This window comes from Nyctibius grandis, chromosome 4, assembly GCF_013368605.1.
Source record: "Nyctibius grandis isolate bNycGra1 chromosome 4, bNycGra1.pri, whole genome shotgun sequence".
NCBI lineage: Eukaryota > Metazoa > Chordata > Aves > Nyctibiiformes > Nyctibiidae > Nyctibius > Nyctibius grandis.
Genome location: NC_090661.1, coordinates 71,253,183 through 71,277,892, shown reverse-complemented (window position 1 = coordinate 71,277,892; position 24,710 = coordinate 71,253,183). Strand labels below are relative to the sequence as shown.

Below are 24,710 nucleotides of genomic sequence, written 5' to 3'. Positions count from 1 at the left end.
GTATCAGAGCGTGTTTTTCATCTCTCTCCTTGTCCTAGATTTGGTAGCTAGCATTCAGTAGATACAAGGCTCTGTTTTGTCGTTCTTCTGGAAGCTCCTTTCCCAGAGAGTATTTTTTCCCAGTGTTACCACCCCTCCTTGATCTTCTTTCCTCTATCCCTCCACATTTGAAATGAAGATTTTGTGCTTCTGAAAGAGGTATGGCTAAGAGGTCTGAGCACAGGTCTGGGAGCCAGGACCTGCTGAGAGCTGAGCTCAGTGACTCATTCAGTGGCCTTAAGCAAGTCAGAACATCTCTGATGAGGTTATTTCTTATGTAAAACAAGGGAAATAATACTTATATGTCTACCTGCCTCATAGGAATGCCCTGAGGACTAATTAGCATCCATTAAGTGCTTTGAAATAGATAGTGCTATCTATTATTAGTGCACGCTCCAGACTAGTGGATAGTACCTTAGGATTGTTTTCTACTTGGGAGCCTTCCTCTCTGCTGGGTGTTGGACAGAGCATAAGCTGCCCTGTGTTTTCTGGAAGATTGGCAGCACTTTGCCAGGCCCTTCCTGGGCAGATTCACTGGAGACTGACGCTCTCGCTGGAAACTTGGAAAGAGAGTTTGCCTAGAGAAAAGAGTGGGAGGATACTTGTTGTTCTCCTCAGCTATAGGCATAACTTGTCCTGAAATCCTTTCTCACCCTGCCTCCACCTGAGGCCTTTTCAGATAATTCAGGTAGCACAGGTTCTCCTCTTCTCCAGGAATTTTTTCCTGGTCCTGCAGAAGAGGAAGAGAAATCCCATATTAGTTCTCAGGAGGAGCGTGGGGCTGGGCTGGTAGGTTCCCATCGCAGGGAGCCCTGTCTTATTCAAAAGGCCATTCCTCTTTCTTGAAGAGCAAATGCTTATATTCTTTCGCTTCACTGGGTAACAGACTCCTCTTCAAAGTCCTTAGAAGGCAAAATATAATTTTGGGGATAGGATACTAAACTCTGCAGGTGGTGTGTGTCTGCTGAAGTCTGGGACTCTTTTCATCATTGTAACGAGGAGGGTTGTCATCTGACTGGCAGCTCCTTTTGTTCTCTGGTGCATCTTTTCTCACCATATACTTTTGTAGTTCTCTTACAGATGCCATAATAATCTAGTTCAAAGGACCCAGCCCTGTTCTCATTGAAGCCCACAAGCCTGGTCTTTCTACCAGTGAGACTAGGACTCGGTCCAAGTTGACTTGAGAGAAGCTTTATTTCTCTCCATTTGCTCCTCACGCGTCTCTCAGGCCATGAGTAATGTGCAACGAGACGGGAAAGCCTGTGTGAAATTTTCCAAGGGAATTTTCTACGTTTTAATAACGTTAATGAAATTGCTTAACACTTAATCAGATTTTTCAGCATATGTTGCTGGGATTTTGATGCCTCTCTGTTTGGGTGCTCTGACTTTTCTTCAGTACCAGAGGACGCTTCCCTTAGAAATGGGACTGAGGGCTTATAAGAGCCTTTGGTCCAATGATTGCACCTTAGCCCTGCAAAAACCTTTTTTGGCACAGGTATCGGTAGATACCATTTTGAGGAGGCTCTTTGCTCCTCCTCTTGTGCCTGCAGGAAGGGGAAGGGATCAGGAGCAACTGGCCCACAAGCTCTCACATGCCTGCAACTAATGCCATTTCCACAGAAATGAGGCTGTGCCACAGAAAGACCTAGTGATATCACCTTGGTCACACAGGAAGGCTCTGGCATTGCTGAACTCCAGCACAGTTGGTTTGTTGGTCTTGTCCTGCATATCTCTCAGGTTTTGGTCCTTGTATCCTAGGCAGGGGAGTACGTTAGCTCCCTTTTGCTTTACAGCTTCTTCCTATTACTCCTCTCCAGCTTGAGTCTACTTTGTTGTGATGCAGAATTGGATTAAATGAGCAACCACAGACTTAGTCATATACCTGTATCAGCTATTGAGGCTACATTTAGTTTGTTTTTCAGAGCAACAATTTAGGGGTTATATGGTGCAAGATGAGACGTTCAGTTAGGTGGTGAGACTGCTTGAGTAGCTGGGGGAGTGAGGTGCAGGGGAGTTGGGTCGGTGGCCTGGAGTTTGACAGCTCCCAACTGGCCTTTTCTCATGATAGTCCTCATGTCAAGTCTCACCTTGTCAGTGGGAAGGAGAGGAACCAGAGTGAGGTTGTATTGGGGAGCAGGTACGTACTGCGTTGGGATGAGATAAAGGACAGCAAATTCTTGGGAAAAAAAATATGTGGTGCTAGCATTTGAGTAATTGCAGTTTATTTTTTTGAAAGGAATTGCATCATGGTAATTCTAATTCTCTGCCACTCCTGGATTTAAGCATTATTACACTGCAGATGATAACACAAGTTTATCTGTAAAATTCTTTAACTGTGGTTTTTGTTTCCCAGCTTGACTTCTTTTTCTCTTCTTGTCTTTGATTGGCTTCCAAAAAAGTTATTAACATGTTGCAAAACAAATACAAGGGGCCACTGAAGCTTATTAAAAAATGGTTTCTTTTGTTCATATCTGGCAGTTGACAAATTGTCTTGTGCTCTGTCTTACCTGCTCCCGTGTGAAAGGTTACATGAGAAAATGGCTGCAAATAAATTGCCATTGAATGTTGTTGAAGACTAAGCATACAGCTTCTCTATTAAGGACCTCTTTTAAAGCTCTCTATTCAGGCTCCCCCCTGCATGTCTCTCTAATACTTGTCTGTTATATTATGTTTGGCACAGAAGGAAACATTAAATAGAAAAGAAACGTCTGACTGTGGTGTTTCTAGACCCTATTATCCCTCTGTCAAATGTCCACATGAGAAGGGTACAATTTTTGTCCATATTGATGATGATTTCTGAAGGTTTTACTAACAGTCTTCAGAGTGAATTGCTAGAAACAAATGAAATCGAAAAGCATATTTTTGCAGCTTTGGAAATCTTACTTAAATCAGTGTAATGAGACGCACTCAGTAAAATGTAATTATTCTCACTTCTCCATGTGTCAAAGAAATCAGCAGTATGGTTGGGGAGCGGAGGGTTACAGTGAGCTTGTTATTTTTACACAGAGCCAGATACTGCTTGTGTGTAGTAAATTATAAATAGTAGATAATGCAGTTTTTATGTGTACTAAATACCCTGCAAGAATTAATGGGGTTGTTACTTCATTAAGGGTTTCAAAGAGGGCATAAATGTCAAAAGCGGAGCTCAACTGTTTAAATCACTGGACCATTTCCACCCTCTGCCCCTCGTGTCACAGCTCTGGGACCAGCAGCTTCTGCCTTTGCTATTTCGAGGAGGGTGCAGTTCCTCCGAATTTTCAGAACGATAGTGAAAGGGCCCCATGTGAAACAGCAAGATAAGCTTCTGACTCATGCTTTTGGGGGCAATGGAAAATGAAGGCAGTTGATTCTGCCGTGTGGAAGAGGTGGTGTAACAGTCCCGTATAAGTAAGGCTGTGTGTGCTTTTCTCTCACTTGTTTGAATGGTGTGTGGAGGTGAATGAGAGAGGAGACGACAGGAGACACAGTTACTCTGATATTAAGCCCAGTAACTCAGTTTAACTCTCAGTGGGTTTCCTTTTTTATTTCCGTTTTTCATGCCTTAAAATTCTCCTAAGCAAGTACGGATTTGTCGTGGACCTCTTCAGCACAGAGGGCAAATACCAGACCACAAGTTTAAAACTCATCAGACTGGAGAATATCCACAGGAAAAAAAGAGTTCAGTCTTGAGCACTGGATTGGGGAACCTCTTAACGTCCTTGATCTCGTTGTTCCAGTGATTAATTGTCATCGCTGTAAAAATGTGTGCCCCTCTCTTGCCAGTGACTCTAGTTGCATGTTTCTGTGTGAGAGTAAAGTATTTCATCCTCCAGTAATTTCTCTATGCAGTGCTACACTTCAGAAGAAAGAGAGACTAAGACACATAATCATAATCATAGTAATAGTAATAATAATAAAGATGATGAGAAGGTGTTGTAAGAAAAGTTCCCGGATGTGACCCCCCTCATGAGGGCGCTTTAGGGAATCCGTAACTTCAGCCACAGCAGCTGTGGAAGTACTGGTGTTTGTAGCATAACTCCCATGCTCAAGTATTTGCAGGATCAGGCTTTATGTGTAAGTACTGAAGCGTAGTTCAGTGGTGTGTTGGATGGTGTTCAGAGATTGCTGAAAATGGTGCATTAAATAGCACTTTGAATTGCAAAGTACTGGTTCAGTTTTGTCTATGAGAATGATAACACTTATTATCTGATTGTTCCCTGTGCAGATCTCACCTCAGGAAAAATTAAATTATGTTTGAATTCAGCTAAAGCAAAGTATATCATTATTTCCTTTCATTATTAAAAGGGATTTTTACTGTTTGTTTGTTAAAACTGAAGCAGCTGCCATGTTAGAGCCTTAGATAATTTAAAAGCAAATACAGAGGCAGAGCCATTTACAGTACAATTGGCTTGTTTAATGTGATTTAATTCCTCTTCTTGGCTTTGTCATATTACCAAATTATGTTTTCAGCCCCCCTCCCCTTTTTAATGTCTTCTTTTTGTTATCAGCAGAATTGAAGCTGCTTATCAGTAACCACGACAACCAGGATAAATACTTGTTTTAAAGCTGATGCACGTTCAACTTGAATGGTCCACATGACCCAGAACATTCAAGAGGACAGGCAGCATGTGCTCCCTTCTACAATCAATCTCCCCCTTCCCCCCATCTCCATCTGCTTTAGAAAGCTAACAGGGCAGTTTAAAAACCTTTTATATCAAAGTGGTTTTCTGTAGCCGTCCATGGCTGTTTGGACATGGGCTGGCCCATGCCTGTGACCTGAGTAGTAAGGAGAGAAGGAAATTTTGGGAGACAAGGAGACAATTTCATAGCCCAGCTCCGAACTTGGCCGCATCCCCATCATCAGGTTGCTTTTCTCATGCTCCTCCAGCTATCATTGCAATAGTCACCTGCAGTTTGGCAGGAGGGTGAACCACTGCTTTGCAGACCCTTCATGGAGAGGGAAGATAATCCCAGCCAGGCAGCAGCTAAATAAAATGAAGGAGTGACTGGGATTGTGTGGGACAGGGAAAACGGTTGTGGTAGGAGAGAAGCCTCAACACAGAGCCCCTGCCTGGTCCATCCCCTGTCTCTGGTGGAGGCAGGCAGGCTGGCTGGCTGGGGTGTCGGAGACAGCCGCATCCCTTTCGAGGAAACTTAGGGAACTGACTTACCCAGAAATCCCCCCAATAAGGATTTCTGCGTGGCCTCTTTGCTCTCTCCCTTGCTCTCGAAGTTGCTTGATGCTGTAGAATAAATCCTTTAAGCTCTCTCTGTCTCAGTTTCTCTCTCTCTCTGTAATGGGGATAATAATTTTTACTCATCTCCATAAAGCAGTTTGAGGCCTGTGGATTGAAGGGTTATATAAAAGCTGGAAATGACAATTGTCAGTCACCCTTCTTTCGAGTCTAGAAACACCTCATAAAACAGCTTCCTAAGGTGCAGGAGGATCCTGGGAGTGCAGGGTAGGAGCTGCAGTTACGAGGAGCTGAATATTGGATTAGGGTCTGAAAAAGGATGTTGAATGCCTGGTTGGAAACTTTTTCAGTATTAAATTCCTTTAGTCTTCATCAAAAATTGGATTTATGATTCGAATTCAAAGTGATTTAACGAGATAAATATTATGGAAGATTTGATTATATGGACATACGGTCAGTCATCGATCACCATACTCTGTTTCGTCCCCATGAAGTAGGACTAGAACAACTCAAATCCAAATCACCGTCTGTAAAATGTTCTTCAACCATGTGCTTCAGGTACACATTAGATGGTGCTGTCTTTTTTTCTTTTTTTTTTTAATGACTGTATTGCTGTTGGGTTGAACAGTAGTTTCAATCTCCAGTAGATTTGTAAGTATTCTCTTTCTTTCAAATGTTAAACTAATCTTAGGAATTCTTTGAACGGCTGATGCTGTGCTGGCACTGTGACAGAAAATGGAGGGCTGGGGAAGTGGCACGAAATTCTGAGAATTAGCTCTGTCTCCTCCTTACAAGGGAAGAAATATCTGATACATGCAGAAAGGCTGGACGTTTTATTCTGTATATTGGCAGAAATGGCTTTTGCCTTTTGATCAATTTAAAAGCAAAATCAGGCAGGCAAACGTCCATGTAAGAATTACAGGCAACTTGTTAACATCATCATTATCTGGTAAACATAAATGTAATCACTGTGTTCCGGTATCCTGCACCACTTTGCCTTTGTTCTTGATTGCATTAGCATTCAAATAGAGGGGGGTTCTCAAAGCAAGGGTGAGTAGCATGGGTCCTGCCAGCAAAGCAGTATCCCCGTTGTGTCAATAATTTACCCAAATTTATTTAAACCCAAACCCACAGATTTCCTGTCCCATCTCATGGGGTTAAATCATTACTGTATTTGCATTTATCTATGAGAGAAATATGATTCTTATATTAATATTTGTAGGTCTTGTGATTAATTAGCCAGCCAAGGCACACCAAGTGGCATTACTAGAGCGAACAGAGACATGGGAATGAAAAGGCAGGGTGGGTTGGAAGAGCTATATTTAGTAAGTCTTCCCTAATCACTGGAGAGAGAGTGGATTGGTGTGCTAGAGCATGCAGGCATCGTTTCGTGATGGTGATGCAGCTACCTGAACTCCTCAGCTGTTGCTCCTAGATGACAGCAGCCAGGTGCAAAGGAGTGTGGATTCCCACTGGAGCTCTTAGCCTTGTGTCTGTACGGAGGATTTGATGTGAGAAGTGGTCAAGCAAGGAGCCAGCCATAATTCTCCCATTAAGGTTATTTCATTGGGAGAGCCATCCTTTCTCTTATAAGAGTACCCAGTGATGTAGGTGATGATTGGCATTGCTTCTTGGCCAGCTGCAGTTATCTGGGCGATGATTTGGGCATAGTTGACAGGTTGTGACTGGATGATGATATGGGAAGGTGTTCTCATTGCAAGTTTTCTCTTAAAGGTTTTTAGGTCATAAGTCCCAGTTTCTTCTTCCTCCTTCTGGTTAGTCTTTCATTGTTCTGCTGTTTCTGTTGCTCTTGGACTTTTTGAGGGATTCGGGTTTTTTTAATGTGTAATAAGATTGTTTCTGTCTGCTGGGAAGCTGTGTTATCTCCCCTTGGGATGTTATTAGAACAGGCAGCTTGGAGATGTGAAGAGCCTGTCTGACCTGCAGACATTGGTTTTGAAGGGTAAGCTACGCACGTCTTCATCTTGTCTACACCTGTGTTCTCATGTCCATACCGCAGAAAAGTCCTTGCCAAAGGAGTAGAACAAGGGAAGGAGAACTGGATCCTATTTTAAGAGCTGGGAGAGTCGAAGTCCATTGTCACAGATGAGGTGAACCTTTTTTATCTTGATGGCGAGTATATCTACTGGGAGGGCATTTTTTAGCATGCACTTGGACCATTGCTTTGGCATAGGGCAGACTGCATTGTCGCTTACGTGGAATTTATTTAGCTTACTTGATTTAGTCTGCAAGTTAAGACTCTAGACTGAGCTGGTTGTCATTGATGAGGGAGTAGTAACTCCAGAGAGTGACATGATCAATGTCTTACAAAACAGCAGGTTGGAAGGAGACACCTCTGACTACATAGCGATCTGCACAACTGTCGTGGACTAAAACTGTGTTATTAGATTAAATGAGTCCCATCATGTGTGCTCTAGTGGGTTGCTGAGGACCAGTCTTGGGAGGGCAGTGACACCTGAACGCTGCCCTGCAATAGTCAAGAGACATCCTATCTTGGGAGTCACTGCCGTGTTCATTCAGCATGGCTAACCCTTGCCATTCCTGGTCGCTCCGGACATCCTCCATTACCTCTGTATCTGCTACATATTAATGATACGGTCAAAGCCATGCATACAAGCAATGATGAACTAATTATGATATGTGCATCCTCTGGGAGACCCCCTTAGTAACTGCAGGTAATGAAAGAAGGCAGAGTAGCGAGGGCACCATGCAGGCAAGGAGCCTGACGGACAGAGCCCTGCAACTTCCTTCATTTTCACTCTATAGTCCAAATGACTCCCTTGCTCAATTTGCTACCCACACACCAAAGCATTGTCCCATTTTATCTGGTTCCCCTGGTACTTCCATTGTTTATCTTATGAAGATCTGTGTTAACATTTATCAAAACAAATGGCAAGCCTGGGACCTTTTAAGTAGTTTTTTTAGTTAATAAAACCAATCTTCTACTTCTGTTATGTTAAAAGTACATTATCTTTTTATTACAAACTCTCTACAGCTCTGTCTGTTTTCCTTCTTGGCAATTTCATGACTGCTCCAGTTGATTGCTGTATGGAGAATTACAAAATCATTAAGGGTGGGGTTTTACCAGCTGACTTACAGTACAAGCCATTTCTCAAAATAACCACAACAGTGCAATACTGATGTGTAATTTACGTCACAGTATGTTTTTATGAAATAGTTTGTGGCTTACTCATTTAGATTTAGAACTGAATATCTCTTCTCTCGCTTTTTAATCAAGCTTTCTTCTTTCTTTTTTTTTTTTTTACTTTTTAATATTTTCCACTTCTACACTTGGCTTGCCTCCAATTTACCAGCTACAGTGAGGAGGAAAAAAATTTTTTTTTTTCTTTTGCCAGCAGTTTAACTGCAAGTGTGTTTTCCTCTTTGATGTATACATTTGTGTTAACTGCCTCGGAAGAGATGGTAGATTTGTGGTAGAATATATTGCACAAAGGTAGAGCAGAGAATTGATGAAAGAGATGCAAAAGTTTGGAATTTCAAACTATACCAAGCGAGTGACGCTATTTAGCCTCCTGCTCTTGTACATTTCCTTTTTAAAAACGACTTTCTGTATAATGTCTTGTAATTAGAACAGGAAATCATTGAGTAACTGTAAGAAGAATAAGAGCACTTAAACTGAAAAGAAAATTACCTTCCGAGAAATTATATTCACAATTTTTTTTCCTTTAAATTTTTTTTTTCTTTCCTTCACATTACTGTGTTGGTAATGATAGTAACAGATGTACGTACCCTTATCTGTATCATTGTTCTGCTTATGTTTTCTGGGGGAAAAATAAATCGTTTTCAGTAATACAAAAAATGAATGGAGAGAAAACGGGAAATGCCTAATTACAAAAAATATTCTGTGTCACAACAGAGTAGCAATTAAATTGAAACTTCAATATAATTATCAATAACAGTCGAGCCTGGAAGGGTGCCAGGTGCGTAAAGTTGGTGCTCAGCCTTTATGTGGTTGCTAGGAGCACGGCGAAAAGTATAAAGCTTAGAGAAAGGAATGTCTAATGTAATAAAGTAACAGAAGGTAGCATAAATCATTGTGAGAGCAGTTCATATTGACATTATTTTACTTAAATTGGGTTGAAACTAGACATTTAGTCTTACAAGAGGCACAAATTCATATTTCTTCCGCACAGATAACTCTGTGCTTTCTGGGAAGAAGTGGAGTGTGCTTTCCTAGCACCAGCCTCGTACATATTTGGAATCTTTTAAGCAAGAATCTTTAAATGTTTGTTTCTGTTGGCATCCAAATGCATTTGCACTAATACGATTAAAAGAACTAAAGGGCAAAATACTTGGCAGCTTTTGCAGTTGAGGTAATTAGGTACAGGAAGGAACATGCATAGTTTTTCCATCAAGCTCTATAAAATCCTGGTGTGAAGGTCTTTTTAAAGAAAAAAAATGCTTACTGATGTTGAGAGTAGATTATGGCGGTTAGCAATAACATTATAGACTGATGTTTCCGAAACAAGCAAACAAAAAGCGAGTTACAGTTTTGTATTTCTCTGCTCTCTCTGTAAATAGTTCTGGCTCTAGACGGATTTGTTAGGAATTTGTGCTTTTAGCAGGCTTTATTTTTTTTTTCTTTTGGAGCTTTTAATTGTCTTGCGTTACATATTAAAAATGGTTGTGCTGATTTGAAAAGTCAGTTCTTGCATAGATTCATTGTGTTTGGCATTTCATGCATCTCTTACTTACAAAGACAACTTGAAGAACATGTAATCCAACATAAATGCCAGGCTGTGCCAAATCCCAGCTCTCTTTACCCCTCACAAAGGGAACTGTTGGATTGCATCTATGCATATATAGGCAGCACTCGGAAGGCAGGGGTGGAACCTTGCCTCCTAATTACAGTTTCTGTGTTTTCAGCCCTGAAATATATAAATAAATGAAAAATTGACATTGGAGGGGGTTATTAAAACACACAATTACGATATAAGCATGGGATTAGAGTAATTTCAGTTGAGCCTTACAAACAGCGTACTGTAGGTATTATCTTTTACCATGTTCTCTCTGTTGAAGCTAAAATGAGATTCAGAAATACAGCCTCTCAATTTTCTAAGATCTCAGTTAAATATTTTTAGAAATTACGTTGTTTTTCTTGATTTTCATGGAATGCAATCCACATTTTGATCTGTCCTCCTTCTAAGAGTGAACTCTTTCTAATCATATTTATCAAAAATATTCAACAATATACACTAAGCCCATCATTAAATGGCTCGTGTTAGATTTTGCTAGAAGAAAAATACTTCTTCTTTGGGCTTGCATTTTATTAGGGATTGGTCTACTTTGATTTCTCTTTTCTTGTGTGGGCGTGGTTGAGAAAAAGTCTTTGTTCCAGGAACACTCTGTTTGTCTTTCGCTAAACAAATCTTCAGTTTATTCAGCCTTTGTTCATTCTTAGATTTATCTATTGAACCTGGAGTGAATAAAGAAAGGAAACAAATGCATCATGAAGTACTCATTGGAGTTGCACAAGCAGGTATAAAAGTAATCCTGTAAAAAATTACTTGATTTTAATTTATGCCAGGGGTTTGAGTTAAGTTGTCAGTTGTCAGGGGTAGAAAGTTTGTGTAATTCTGATCAGGGACTTACAGCACATTTGTCTAGAAACTAATGTTTTACTACAAAGGCACATGGGACATACATTTATATACACCCTGTTTAAAAAGCTGACCACATCCTGGCATAAGAAAAGTGCTGTCAGATCAACAGATTCAGCTCACCACTATCTACACAAAGGTATAAAGTAGTAATAACTGTCAGGCAGGCGTACGTGAAACTCTCGAAGGAGCTAAAGGATGGATCATGTGCTTGTTAATTCCTAAAACAGTTTTCCTGATCTGATTTTTAGAGTTTCCTAATAAAGAAGAGAGTGCCTTATTCCCAGGAGCAACTGGCTCAATCGTGCTGTGGTGTAGGCTTATGGGATACTTACTTGTTGAAAACAAAGAAAAGCATGACCATATCCTGATTGACCAAAAGAGGTTTTAGGGCCATAAATTTTATTTTCTTAGAAAAGTAATGTATATGCTGCTTACCAAAATGTATTACTGTTACTTTTTTACACAAATTGTTTGATCTCCCCACTATGTCAGGGTAGTGGGGAAAGTTCTGAGTTTTTAAAAGTGATGGCTTTCAGGAGCAATGCTTGTAAAAACGGTACTTACCAAGTCCATCTGCCATGTTGATTTTTTTTTGCAGCATTGCATTCATCTGCAGTGATGACATTCTGGATGATATATCTGCTTCTAGAGACTTTTTAAAATTTAGCCTTTTATGTGTCAACATTTCCATTGCCTCATGCGAATCAAGATGAGTTGTGCCATCGTATTTAGTTGGGGAGAGCTGATCTGACATTTCTTTCAATATTTGAAGTGATTTTTACTTTAAGGGTAAGAAAGATGATTTCAGTATTGGTAATGGGATTAAATAGTAGACCTTTTGTCTCTGAAATAGCTGAGTTATTCAGTAATCAGAGTACAGCAGAAAATGTAAACTGCATTCTGTTGCTTTGTCTTCATTGACATGCATGGAAAGTCATGTTGAGTTACCCCACCTGAGGAGATAAATAAACATAAAAAGAAGTGCTGTTAAGTACTGGCTGCATACCTGCAAGTGAATAGTTTCTCATGTTTGCATCTCTGGTTGGGTTTTTTTTTTGCTGTTAGGTTTCCTGCTGGTTATCATATGATGAAACTTGATTGTGATATTTCAAAATCTGCTGCCTTTATGCTCTGGGGGAATGGAAAGGTCTGAGCTCTAGATAGCTTTGTATTTTAAGCCCACATTTCGACAGTATAAGCTGTTTGGAAATTCATTTCCTCATTGTGCTCTGTAGGTGTTTTATTGAGTTCTGCTGCATTTGCAGTTAATGTGAGGAAAGTTATTTCCACCTGTTGGGGTAGCTTAGCATCAATGCCCAGGTCGGATCAGCCCACCTCCCTGGCCCAGGGCCCTTTGGTAGTTGCCAGTATCAGGTACTTCAAAGGAGAATCAATAGCTGTATGCTCTGGGGCTTGTATATTTTTATTTTTAAAAGACGTTAGCTGGTCGGTAAGGCTGTATGGGGAGCTGAGTGAAAATGACAGGTAATATTTCTATCAAAGCAGCCAAGTTGGCAAAGTATGGAGAGCACTTTGATTCAGGCCGTTGGCCAACTTCTGCAGAGTGGTGTTTTCTTACTCATCCAGGTGTGGTCTTTATGGGTAAGCATGAGAGAACTAAACAGAAAACCAGAAAAGAAGCTGTTTCAATAAACTTTTTGTAAATTTATATTTTTAACCTTTCTTTCGAAAACCACTGTGCTATAAAAGATAGGTTTTGAGAAAATTCTGAAGCAGTGGGCTATAGGTTTTCTGAGATGCTTGAGTTACAGCCCTTGTTTTGTATTTTTCTGACATACTAAGAGTATTTTTTTTTTCTTTTCTTTTTCCAGGTGAGGATGATGAAGATTCAAACCTGCTAATTCTCAGCTACCCACAGTACTGTCGATATCGTTCCATGTTAAAACGCATTCAAGACAAGCCTTCTTCAATACTAACAAACCAGTTTGTGTTAGCCCTGGGAGGCATTGCAGTAACAAGCAAGAACCCCCAAATCTTCTACTGTCGGGATACATTTGATCATCCTACTCTAATAGAAAATGAAAGTATATGTGATGAGTTTGGTAAGTCACGTTACAGCTATTTTCTTTTTCTCGTAAGTAAAGACATTTTTCTTCTTTTTACGTGTCCATTGATTTCCAAGGGGAAGATGTGATTCCTTTGAAGTGAACCAATTCTGTTTATGTTTGAAATGTTAAGTACCAAATGTGCTTTTTCCTCTGTGAGACTGAAGGCTTCTAGCCACTAGTGATCTTGGTATTGCAACTTGAGTTTACCACAATCAAAGGTAATGTTACACGGGTAGAGCGTGTAGCACAGTAACTCAGTATGGGTGAAAGGATCCCTTGTCTAGATTTGAAATTTATCTACCTTAACCATTCACCTGTAGTTTATGTCTTCCCAGAACCTTTACGAAGTGTGTGGGTTTTTTTAAAGTCATTGCTGGTGCAATATGCTAACAAATGCAAAATAGGAGAGACTCCCTGCGCGTCCCATTGCTGTTGCAGAGCACCTATCAACCGCGCGTGTGCTCCCAGGGCCCTGAACAAATGTCGGCTGTAGCTGGTGTGTTTCTGGCCTTCCTGGAATGTGGGCTTTTTCAGCAGGGGCTTTGCCAATGCTAGAAGCTTGATTTTACAAGCGCAGAGGCACTTCTGGGAGGTGACCTCTTAATTCAAAGGGTGTAGAGAATACTCTGCAACTCCAGAGGAGTATGCAGCCCCTTACAGCTGGGAGACAGGGCTGCAAGATTCAACTCCTGATAGCCACCAGGTGATTTCACACCTTTTTTTTTTTTTTGTGTCACATCAACCCAAGGGCAGCGGATGTGCTGCTGAATGTGTGGCAGAATGCATGTTGTGTACACACCCAGGGTAACTCCAGTAATGGGTCTAGTGTAATTTCTTTAGCAGTGTACCTATGCTGTGAGAATTAAGTTTTATTACCCACATCCAACAGCATCCTGGCTTGTATCAGAAATAGTGTGGCCAGCAGAACTAGGTGAGCACTGGTGAGGCCACACCTTGAATACTGTATTCAGTCTTGGGCCCCTCACTACAAGAAAGACATTGAAGTCTCTGGAGAAGAGGAGGCTCAGAGGTGACCTTACTGCAGTCTACAACTACCTGATGGGAGGTTATAGTGAAGTGGGAGTCGGCCTTTTCTCCCAGGCAACTAGCAATAGGACAAGAGGACATAGCCTCAAGCTTTGCCGGGGGAGGTTCAGGTTAGACATTAGGAAGAATTTCTTCTCAGCAAGGGTCATTAGCCATTGGAAGGGGCTGCCCAGGGATGTGGTGGAGTCACCATCTCTGGAGGTGTTTAAGAAAAGACTGGACATGGCACTTAGTGCCATGGTCTGATTGACATGGTGATGTCAGGGCAATGGTTGGACTCGATCCCAGAGGTCTCTTCCAACCTGATTGATTCTGTGATTGAGGTGCTGGAGTGAGTCCAAAGAAGGGCAACGAAGCCGGTGAAGGGTCTAGAGCACAAGTCTTATGAGGAGCAGCCAAGGGAACTGGGGTTGTTTAGTCTGGAGAAAAGGAGGCTCAGGGGAGACCTTATGGCTCTCTACAGTTACCTGAAAGAAGGTTGTAGCGAGGTGGGTGTCAGTCTCTTCTCCCAAGTAACAGGTGGTAGGACGAGAGGAAACGGTGTCAAGTTGCATCAGGGAAGGTTTAGATTGGATATTAGGAAAAATTTCTTCACCAAAAGGGTTATCGAGCAGTGGTACAGGCTGCCCAGGGAAGTGATAGAGTCACCATCCTTGGAGGTATTTAAAAGATGGGTAGATATGGCCCTTAGGGACATGGTGTAGTGGTGGACTTGGCAGTGTTGGGTTAATGGTTGGACTTGAAGATCCTTTCCAACCAAACCGATTCTATGATTCTAACTATGAATAAAAGTGTTGGTTAGGGGATGGGGGTGGTGAAAAAATGAATGAAACGCCCTGGAAGTTTGGTCCAATAACGCAATAGTATCATGTTGACTTTTATTTACTCTGAGCTCCAGCTCGGAATATGAAGTTCAGTTTTAATTGACTATCCTTCTTATATGGGAAAGGTTATTTTAGGCTTGAAGGCATTTGATGAGCATACCATCTGCTTTCTGTGGAGTCTTTTATTCAGGGTCATTCCTTGATTACAGGTTTGTTGAGATAGTTGGATCCATAATGTAAGTGTATCATGGAATATTAGTAATAGATGAATCAAAGAGATGTGGAGTGATGCAGAAACTACGCTTAGTGAACCATAGCAAGTGCTTTGTTCAGTCTCTGAAACCTAACTATGCCATTCTCTTGACCTTTGCGAGTCAATTAGCTCATTATCAAACCAGAGCCACAGAAATCTTAGCCATAGAAATTAATAATGTGTATTTAAAATTAGTTTGGTTTCAGAAGCAGATTTTTTAAAATGCCTATAAAAACAAAAAAATACTCCTCTCTCAAGGTTTTTCTCAGGAAAATAATGAGGTGGTAAAATTTGCAAGCCCTGCTGTGTTAGGAAGAAAAAAATGGCCAATGTATGGTTCAGTTTCTGTATTGCAAAATGTATGGTGTCAGTTGTACTACCTTTGTTGAAGGCGACAGGCAAAGTGCTGTTTCATCCTTTTCTTTGCTGGCATGACAATAAAATGTACAACACTTCGTTACACAAACAGTTTACATTGATATCATGTAGATTGATGTCACATGTGGAAAGTGATGACTGCTAAAGCTAAACAGAGGCAGGGTGGTACAGTAGATAAATGGATTACTTGAAGGTACTGGTATTTATCAGTCAAATCTGAGAGGAGACCAGATTACAGAAATGTGACTAAAATTCTTAAAAGGTGTCTATAAGGAGATTCAGACACATTTCATTGGAAGGACTTGGCTATTTCTTACCTTGCAAATGAAAGAGATGTGCAGAAGGAACCAGATAGGAATATGTGTATTTCCCCATCACCTGAAATTCTCCAAACTCTAAAGCGAGTAGAAAATTTGGGAAAGACTGTCTACTTATGTCTTTATGTGGGAAGTGCTGGCTTCTGATACAGATGCCAGGTCGTCTTCAGAAATGTTGCTGTTGGGGAAGGTGTTACATGTTCTCTGCGCGTTGGCGTAGCGTGCAACAGATACAGCATGTCACAAGTGAGACACGAGAAATACCTTTACAAAGAGCCCCATTCACCATAGCGTGTAAGCTGCTGTCCTTGTTAGGCAGTTTTAATAGAAAGAAATGCTTTTCTGGGAAGTATTCTCTCTACTTTTATTATACATTTATAACAAAAACATTTTGTTCAGCTCTGACTCCTTCTCATACTCCCCGCTTTTTTTTCCCATTCGGTAGGGTTTAACAAAAATAAATAAAGCAGGAAATGAGGAAGAAAAATCTAAGTTTTGTTGACAATAAATAATGCTTTTGGGTGTGGGACTTTTCTAAGTAGAAAAGGTATGTAGATGCTGTCTGCGAGCTCCTGCAGACGTGGCTGGAAGAGATGCTTTGATGCTTTGAGCAGTCCCGGGTGGATGGGCTCTGTATTTCCATGGAGCTTCTGTAAGGAAAGCTTCCCCTCTGGCTTCAGTGTGGGCTACCACAGCCAGTACCCGCTGCCGACACTGCAGCTACCTGTGTCTGCCTCTGTCCTGCCTGTGCACTGCTGTACGGCACGTGCCAAGTGGTTTGGGCAGGAATATTCAGGACAAATTTTCTTGCAGAGTCCTTTTCTGCTTCTCCTTTAACTTGGTTCAGTGTGCCACAACGTGCCATCAAGGAGGCCGCCGAAGGAGCAGGCTGCTGAGGAATTGGCTCAGCAGCTGGACGGCTCAAACATTTGCATCTATTTCTTTTCAGCCTGCCAGAGAAGGACTTGCTCTCCATTCACAGAGGAAAGACTGCTGTGAGTGGGAAGCCTCCTGCTCTTGTTCTTGTTGATATAGCTACTGATTAGTTAATCTAACTGCCTTGGAGGTTTCCCCTCCAGAATGCAAATAGGCTCAAAAGCTTGCATCTGTTCAGAAAGCAGAAGACATAAGCCATGCTTGGAAGTCTTGATAGCCAAAGTTCAGGGATATGGCCACAGTCAGACTGTGTACCTCTTCCTCTGCTGAATTAAGAGCAATTAGAGGTCCTCACCAGCACGAAACAGTACAGGTGGATAATGAAATGTCGGTGTTGCTGGCTAGGAACAAGAAATCTGGGGTTTTGAACCTGCACAGGAGGCTGGAATGGAGTTGTCCATGGTCAAACTGAAGCACAAAGGCTTGAGCCCTGCCTGGCAGTGCCACCAGGCTGTGCAGGCTTGCAGGTGGCACTGAACAAGGGCCATGGGGAGACCTCCGGCTGGACCCGAGCAGCAGCAGCAGTGGAGTCCCTGCCATGGCCCCACAGGCTGTGTGTGCCTGTCCGAGGCAAGGACCAGTTGGACACAGCAGGGTGAGCAAGTGGGATCAGTTCACTTTGTGGCCTCATTTTATTTCTCTTTGCAGACTAGAGTTCACCTACGCATTCCTTATCTAACTAATCCTATTAATTGGCATGTGGAAAAAAACCAAAACCCTATTTCCTCATTCCCCTGCTCCCTTAAAGTAAAAATAACATGTGCCAGCTGAACAATTCATTTCTCTTCAACTTGAGATCATTGGTAAAGACATTTTTCAAAATCCTTTTCATTTATCAGCCTCTGGGGTTACTGTTATTGAATAACTTCTGTAAATGCATATAATTTACTGGCATTTGCTCTGTGGTCATATATGCTGCAAGAGAGAAGGGATGAAAAAATAGGGGTCCTAATAGTTTTCCTTATAGACGAAAGAGATCTAGTGGAGGCAAAGCTGTGTGCGGTGTCCGGAAGGTGTGTTTGAGGGTCACTGGGCAGGAATCAGTGTGCAGTTGTTGCTAGAGCAATGCACGTCCTCCGTGTTTTCTTGTCCGAAGGAGGTGACTTGGCCTTCTACAAGACTCATGCCTGGTCCATGGCATGGTGTGACTTCCAGGACGCATCGATGAGCGTGGATCCTTTCGTGACCCAGTTGTGGGCTGTGTTGCCAAAAGCATGTGGGCCCCTACAGCCAGGGAGCACCCAGATGTGTCTATCAGCATGACCTCTACCTTATCCAGGCTTGGGGACTCACAGGGTGGCGGGAACAGACACACAGCTTAGAAGCAGGAGGGTCAGGGTGATGGTGGATTTCTACAGCTCCATTGGCTTCGCCAGGTGAAAATCTCACACAGAAAGATACGTCATGGTGCTTTTCTGGATAAATTTTGTAAATCCTGCCTGCTAAAGATGAACCAGAAGGCTCGCTTTCATTTTGTGAGCGTGGGGTTGCTTTTTCTATAAACAGGAGTGTGGGAGAAAACTGAATACCTTATTTCTTCTGGATTTTTAAAATCTATTTGGTAAATTTTAAATCATTCTGGATTATTTTTATAGCATGCTGGGTCCAATGTGCCATTAAACAAGCTGTTTGATCCCTGGGGTACTGTAAACACTTGTTCACCCCCAAAAGAAGGTTAAAAGTTTTATTTTTGCCTGTAAAGGCCCATTTTTTTCATACCAAAAAGTGAGAGAACTACATCCTGCTGTGTTATATTAATATAATTTTTTTCTCTGAAAAATGAAACTTCTTCATTTTACCATAATGAGCAGTACAGAGGGGAAACTGCTCATTGAAAAACATTACGTGTAAAGGGCATTGCAGTCCCCACTTCCCTTCTCTCCTCTTCCCCCCCAAAAAAACTTAATGATATATTGCTTGCGTTGGGAAAAATCGTCTACATTAAAAACAAAACAAAACCCAAAACCTTTAACAACTCAGATCTCCCTGTAAAACAATGCAGAAAGCAGATTCTCACTTCCAGGGCTGGCAGGGAGTGGTTAGGAGCGAGGGGTGACTTACCCGTCCTCCCAGCTGCCGGGGTTTCTGAGCCCACGATTTCAGAAGAACTTACCTTCCTTCTTGTCATTGACCAGGGAAGCCATGGCAGGACAGCACTACAAAGAAGGAGGGACTTTCTAGGGATAGATGATGTGCCAGAAAAAACGTGTAGGTTGAAAGCTGATGACTTCAGGGTATAGCGTGGTACCGTTACTCCTGGTACAGCTGAAATTCGGTCTTTGCTTTCGTTATACATCTCAGTTTACAGAAGTTTGTGACTCACAGATAACATCAGTTGTTTAGGGGAAAAACATAACAAAACAAAACCTTGGCAGGGAATGAGACTTAAAAAAAAAAAAGAATGTTTCCAGTCTAGATGAAATACAGTTTTCCTGTTGGTGACTTTATTTGTTTGAGTCAAAGTTGGCTTTTCTTTTTCAACCAGCTCTAGTACAGAAATTGTACTTATGCCTGAAAGGGTGGGTTTTAATGTTTTTCAGCAGATGTAAAGTATCAGCATTATTGCTATTGACTGTTTTGGCTACCTGCAGAGTAATTTATATCAGTGAAATTCAGAAAGCCCTGAAGATTCCAGATAAATGCTTCGGACTTCTTTGTTTTAACACAAATATGGTGTTAGAGTGGGATCGGTGTTAGTGCTCCTCTGCTAAGACTGGACCATTTAAGTATTTAGACATGCAATAGGAAGAGTATGGAGGTTTTTTTGTTAGGGTGGATACTGGGACGTCCTTAGATGGAGCTTTACAGTGGCATCTCCAACAGTCTGAAAAATATGCAAATCTTTTCCAAGGTCCTGGGCAGGGTGGCTTAGCTAAATATTTCAAATTTTAACTCTCTCAAAACAAAAACAGGACATAGCTGGAAGGGAAGTAATGATTAATGCATAATAGTGCTATATACAATATAGATAAATGTACATTTTCTCTTCCCTCCCACCCCACCTCTGCAAACATGAGCTATTAGCTTGAAAAAGCAAATCTGGAAATGTTCTGAATTCTGGTCAGACTCCTTTCTTATTTTGTTAATTCAACTGTAGAGTAAGATATTAATGATCCCCAGATGTTGTTTATAATGATTGATTTTTCAGTTGTGAAAAAAATACTTGCAGTTTTTTTAAACAATTGATATTTTCTAGTGTGCTCTGCAGCATTTGAATAAAATGTCTGAAGGCAGAGCTGTTTATGTGCCCAACATAATTGCTTCTGTTAAGTGATTTCTTCATTCTTAACATTTTTAGCTCTAATTGCTTTTTCCCCATACATCTAAAAATAAATATTTGCAAGTTTTGCATTCTGTCACTCATTGAAATGCATAAAATATTTGTATACTCAAAGCAAAAAGGCACTGATAAGGGGTCACATTCTGTCTCACTTAGTGGCGTAAATCCAAAATAACTCGATCCACTTCAGTGGCTGTTACTCAAGATTTTCACCAGTTAACCAAGGGCAGAATCTCACCCAATGTTAACAGCAAGCTGTTAAGTGAACATAAGTAGTGTGTGGTAAAGTAAGATAAAATACCTTTCTGTCTGCAAGAACTTCAATAGAAACAAATGCTGTTAGCTTGTACTGTTTGGGGTTTTTTTGGTACATTTTCACTAGCAACCATAGCTGTAACCAGCATAAATATTAAGATAGATAATTTTTCACTTTGTAATCAAAACTCCTTTATGGAGATCATCTACAGAATTGCTGATTTTATTTGGGTTGCGTGTTCCCGCTGCCCTCAGGAAGGCAGCAGATGCTGAGTGGAGGGGCAGGTGCTGCCTGAAAAGCTGCTTCTGCCCATTTCCTCCGGCCCCTTGGCATCTCTTCTCAGCCGGGGCAGGTGGTGGCTGGCTGTCCTGCACGGAGTAGCGGGGTAGCTGCCCGGGAAGCCTGCAGCGGCCGGCCGGCACCACTGCGAGCGCACAGCTCCCGGGGCGAGGGCACTCGGGAAATTGGTCTGGCACCTTACTTCTTCAGGTGCCCTTGGGTAGCAGGCCAGGAGAGAGAAGGGCTGACGCTCTGAGGGCACGGTGCCACCTGCCCACGGTGCTGCTGCTGCTCGAGGAAGCATTAGGGCTGTGAACCCTGGGATGGCCAGTATGGCCTCCCAGCTGGGACAGCCCGGGCTTTGGGGCTGTCCCAGGACGGGAGGTGAGCTGTCCTCCCTCCTGCGAGCGCCCGTGGCAGAGCCGAGAGCCTGGGTGTGCCCACTTCGAGTCTGGCGCTTTTAACTTCTTCTCCTTTTTAATTGAGTAGTGACTATGTGATGGTATTGTGGGGTTTACGTGTTTTATCAGCCAGAGTTTGGCAGAGAATTAATGTGTAGTTCCAGCAAATGAAGGGTTAGCAAGTGAGCTGTTCTTCTGTGCCTGATAAACGTAACTTATCACATGGGTTTTGTCATCTATTACACACACGTCTGTTTTATTGGTGTCCATTCACTAAGTGATTGTAGATATAAATGACTAATTCCTCCTGTATAAGATTTCCACTCCATGGCTAGTTTTATGATTCAGCTATCAAAATCACTTTTGGCCATTATAGCGAAAAATAAACCAGGCTGCGTGAGTGTGAGCCATGTTCTCATTTGTGAAGCCATCTTTTTTTTTTTTCTTTTTTTTTTTTTTTTTTCCAATATGCCTTCATTAGAGCATCCTTGTTTGAACGTTCCCCTGGTTTCGGTGCCTCCCCTGGACCACCTGGCCTGCCCAGACACTTGAGCTTTGTCTCGGGAGAGCTTTTGGTCCACCGGCATCCCAAGGTGCCAGGGCTCAGCGGTGGCTGGGAGCAGGGGAGACCTTTGTGGCCAGGGAAGGGCCCCTGTTCCTGCGCCCGTACAATGGAAAAGAGAAGTGGTTTATGTCAGAATATGGTCACATTCTTCTGATTAAACCCACTCAAAAAAGACAACATCGTAATATTTTCCAATGACTGTTTATCATGAATTACGTCAGCCTTAGTTTAAATTGCTATTATTTCTCCTTAATGCTTCTTGGTGCCTGCATAATTTACAGCATTGGCAGCTGCGGGACTATGAAATAACCTTTCACAACCACCATACAATAGTAAAGAACATGAAGTTTTTGTTGTTAATTATTATGGGACTCCTTTAACTTTTTTACAAAGTGACATAAAATATTGTTGAGGTATTTATGGTTAAAGCTACTTTTACATGGGTCTATTTTGCTTCTGGCTAGTTCTTAACTAAAGCAGTCATTTGTGGTTATTATGCCTTGGGAGATATTATGTCAGAACTGGTTTAAGAGTATTATTATGTATCACATGTCATATATTACATGTCAGCACTTGAGGCAGTCTTTCAGTAAAAACAAATGTAATTTTAGTTAATGGTCTTTTAGGTATAGGCCATTTGTAAACTTACCTGAGTTCAGTTGAAGGTATACTAAAAAGCTTTGTTCTCCCGGAGTGCACTTGAGTAATTTCATTTTGGCTTCGGATGGAATTTCCAAAATATTTGTCATTATTTCAATCAGAGGGTGCTGCCTCTAAAAAGCAAATAGTTTCCCAATACCGAGGTTAATGTACACATTTTAAGGAGCTGTAACTGTTACTCATTACTTTGTTTACTTTTCCCCCCTTTGGAGCTCACGCTTCCCAGGTTCCCCACTGGTCAGGCTGATAGGAGTATCCCAGGCAACTAAGCCACCTCATGATGATACTTCACTGTGCCGCTTAAATGAATAGCTTCTACCTTCTAGATAATCCGTGTGTGAAGCAGGGTATAAATTAAAGTTTGCAGGCGAGTTTTAGGTTTCCTTGAAGTTTCATTTCAAATCTGGAAAACGCAAACTTAACACAAAGCAAACTTCAAATTAATATGTCATTCCCCTTGGTTCCAAATACTATGCATATTTTCCAGTACTTATTTAAAGCAAGAAATGAAGCATATAGGGTGTGCCAGAAAGTTTACAAAGAATGAAAACACATAAATGACTCATGTGAAATTTTCTGATTTTTTCTTTAACGTGTAATTAGTTAATTACTGCTAGGCAAAAAATAAAAAAAGGCATGATTTCTCCCCCCTCCAATCTATGTTTGAGCACCATAAAATGATCAAAGCCTCTATTTGTCTCTAGTTAGGTTTTCCTCCATGGGACTGATTTTGGTGACTCTATTGTAGGGAACGGAAACCCTGCTGGGCAAAAAATCAGTCTCTATACCCCCCCAAATGCTCAGGCTGAAGATGTGACGATGCAAACATGAAATTAAAAAAGCAAGCAAAGAGCAGGGTGAGCATTTTGTGTGTTGCAAAGTTAGAATTTATTAAGAGGAACATAAAATGGAGCTAAACTTGCCTGGATGCCGTGAGATTTTTTTAATATTAGGCAGCATGCTTGATTTCCCTGGAAATGAGTGAGCAATCTGAATTTAGAGTTGTTTGGCAGGGGGAAGGGGCATTTTGTTCTCTTTTTTAATCAAAGGCATTTCACAAGCCGGTTGCAAGTGAAAGGGGAATCTATCATTACGTCAGAACATAGCAAACTTTTCCATTTAATGAATGAATATTAGGTATTTTGGGAGCAGATAAAAGATAGTAAAAGAGGGAGACAGAGCTGACGTCTTGGGGATTTTAATAAAGATTGAAGATAGTAGTGAAAAGGTCAAAGTGCCATTTGTTGAGCCCCTGCTTCTGGCATGGTTTCAAAGCTCGCAGTGCTGACTGGGGGCCTGTGATGTGTGTTAATGAACAGTTGTGGCACTTAACTGAGATCATGGGTTGGTCACATGAATATATGTATAAAAGATATGAGCAAAGATTCCCCCCCCCCCCCCCCCCCCCCCCCCCCCCTTTTGCTGCAGTTTGGCTGTTGGAAGGACTAAACAATTAAAAGAAATGTTTGAAATGTTTGAACACCACAATAAGTCCCCTAGTCTGTAAGGAAAATGAGCTCTGAATAATAGAATACTGCTCTAGTTAAATATAGTTATTCAGAATTGTTTTTAGCTACAGATGTTATGCCATTTTAGAAACTTAGACTAAATAATGTCAGATCTTGTTTGCTTTTTTAGTATGTTATTCATTTATTGGGAAATTCAAAATTTAAAACAGCTGGGAAAGGGTTTGGTGTTCACTAAGTAATCTTTAAAATGTGTACATTTCAGACTTACTCTTACAGAGCTGTTTAGAAATGACTGAATTGTATATTATAGTTATAAAGTTCTGTAAACATGCTCTACCATGTAGATGACAGGGAAACATGAAATGGGAAAATGAGATAATTCTGGAGCCAAATTCTATGTATTACAGACTTGATAAAACAGCAAATGGCTTTCTCAATTTAAATAATTTGTAACTTTCCAGGAACATGCGTAGGTGTTACGAACAGTATGTCTAAAATAGCAGCAGAAAATAACGTTCGCTCTCCTTTAATTTTCCCTTTGATGTTTATGTCAAAATGAAGGAGTTAATTTATCTAAGAGTTTCACTGCATGAGTTGGACTGTACAAAACCAATCATGTAGAAATAATAGACTACCATTGGAAGTGCTGTACTATTGCAGTTTTAATAGCTCTTCAGTTCTGCCTAACAATTAGTCCATACATTTTATAGCTGTGTCTTTAAGAAACTGGCACACTCAGCAAAATCACAGTAATTGGGAGATGATGCAATGTGGAGAGAAATCAGAGGAAGAAAATTAATTGAAAAATAGTGTTTTGTTCAGGTTTGGGTTTGTTTTCTTTTAACATTTTAAACACTGCAGTAGTAATTACTGGTGGGTGAGACTTGTGCAGAATTTAAATTCCATGTGGCTGGGTTTTTGTGAATTTGTTTTTAAATCAAATTGCAAAAGAGGCAAAATAGGGCATTATAATTCTTGCTATAGTTTTCTCTCTGTGTGAGGGGAGAGGGAGGGCATCAAGTGATCAATCAAGTGAGGGCATTAAGGGGGATCCAGAGGAGGATTTTTTTCCCCTCTATTGACACTAGTGCTGTTTGAGTAAGTTCTCATTACCTGTC

At 41.2% G+C, this 24,710-nt stretch overlaps 1 protein-coding gene across 1 annotated transcript in view; it reads left to right on the top strand.

The window, feature by feature from the left end:
• ARID5B (AT-rich interaction domain 5B) overlaps positions 1-24,710 on the top strand; it is a 107,229-nt gene that overhangs the window by 22,205 nt on the left and 60,314 nt on the right. Inside the window, 1 exon segment of the mRNA XM_068398884.1 lies at positions 12,691-12,921. Coding sequence (XP_068254985.1) covers positions 12,691-12,921 — 231 coding nt within the window.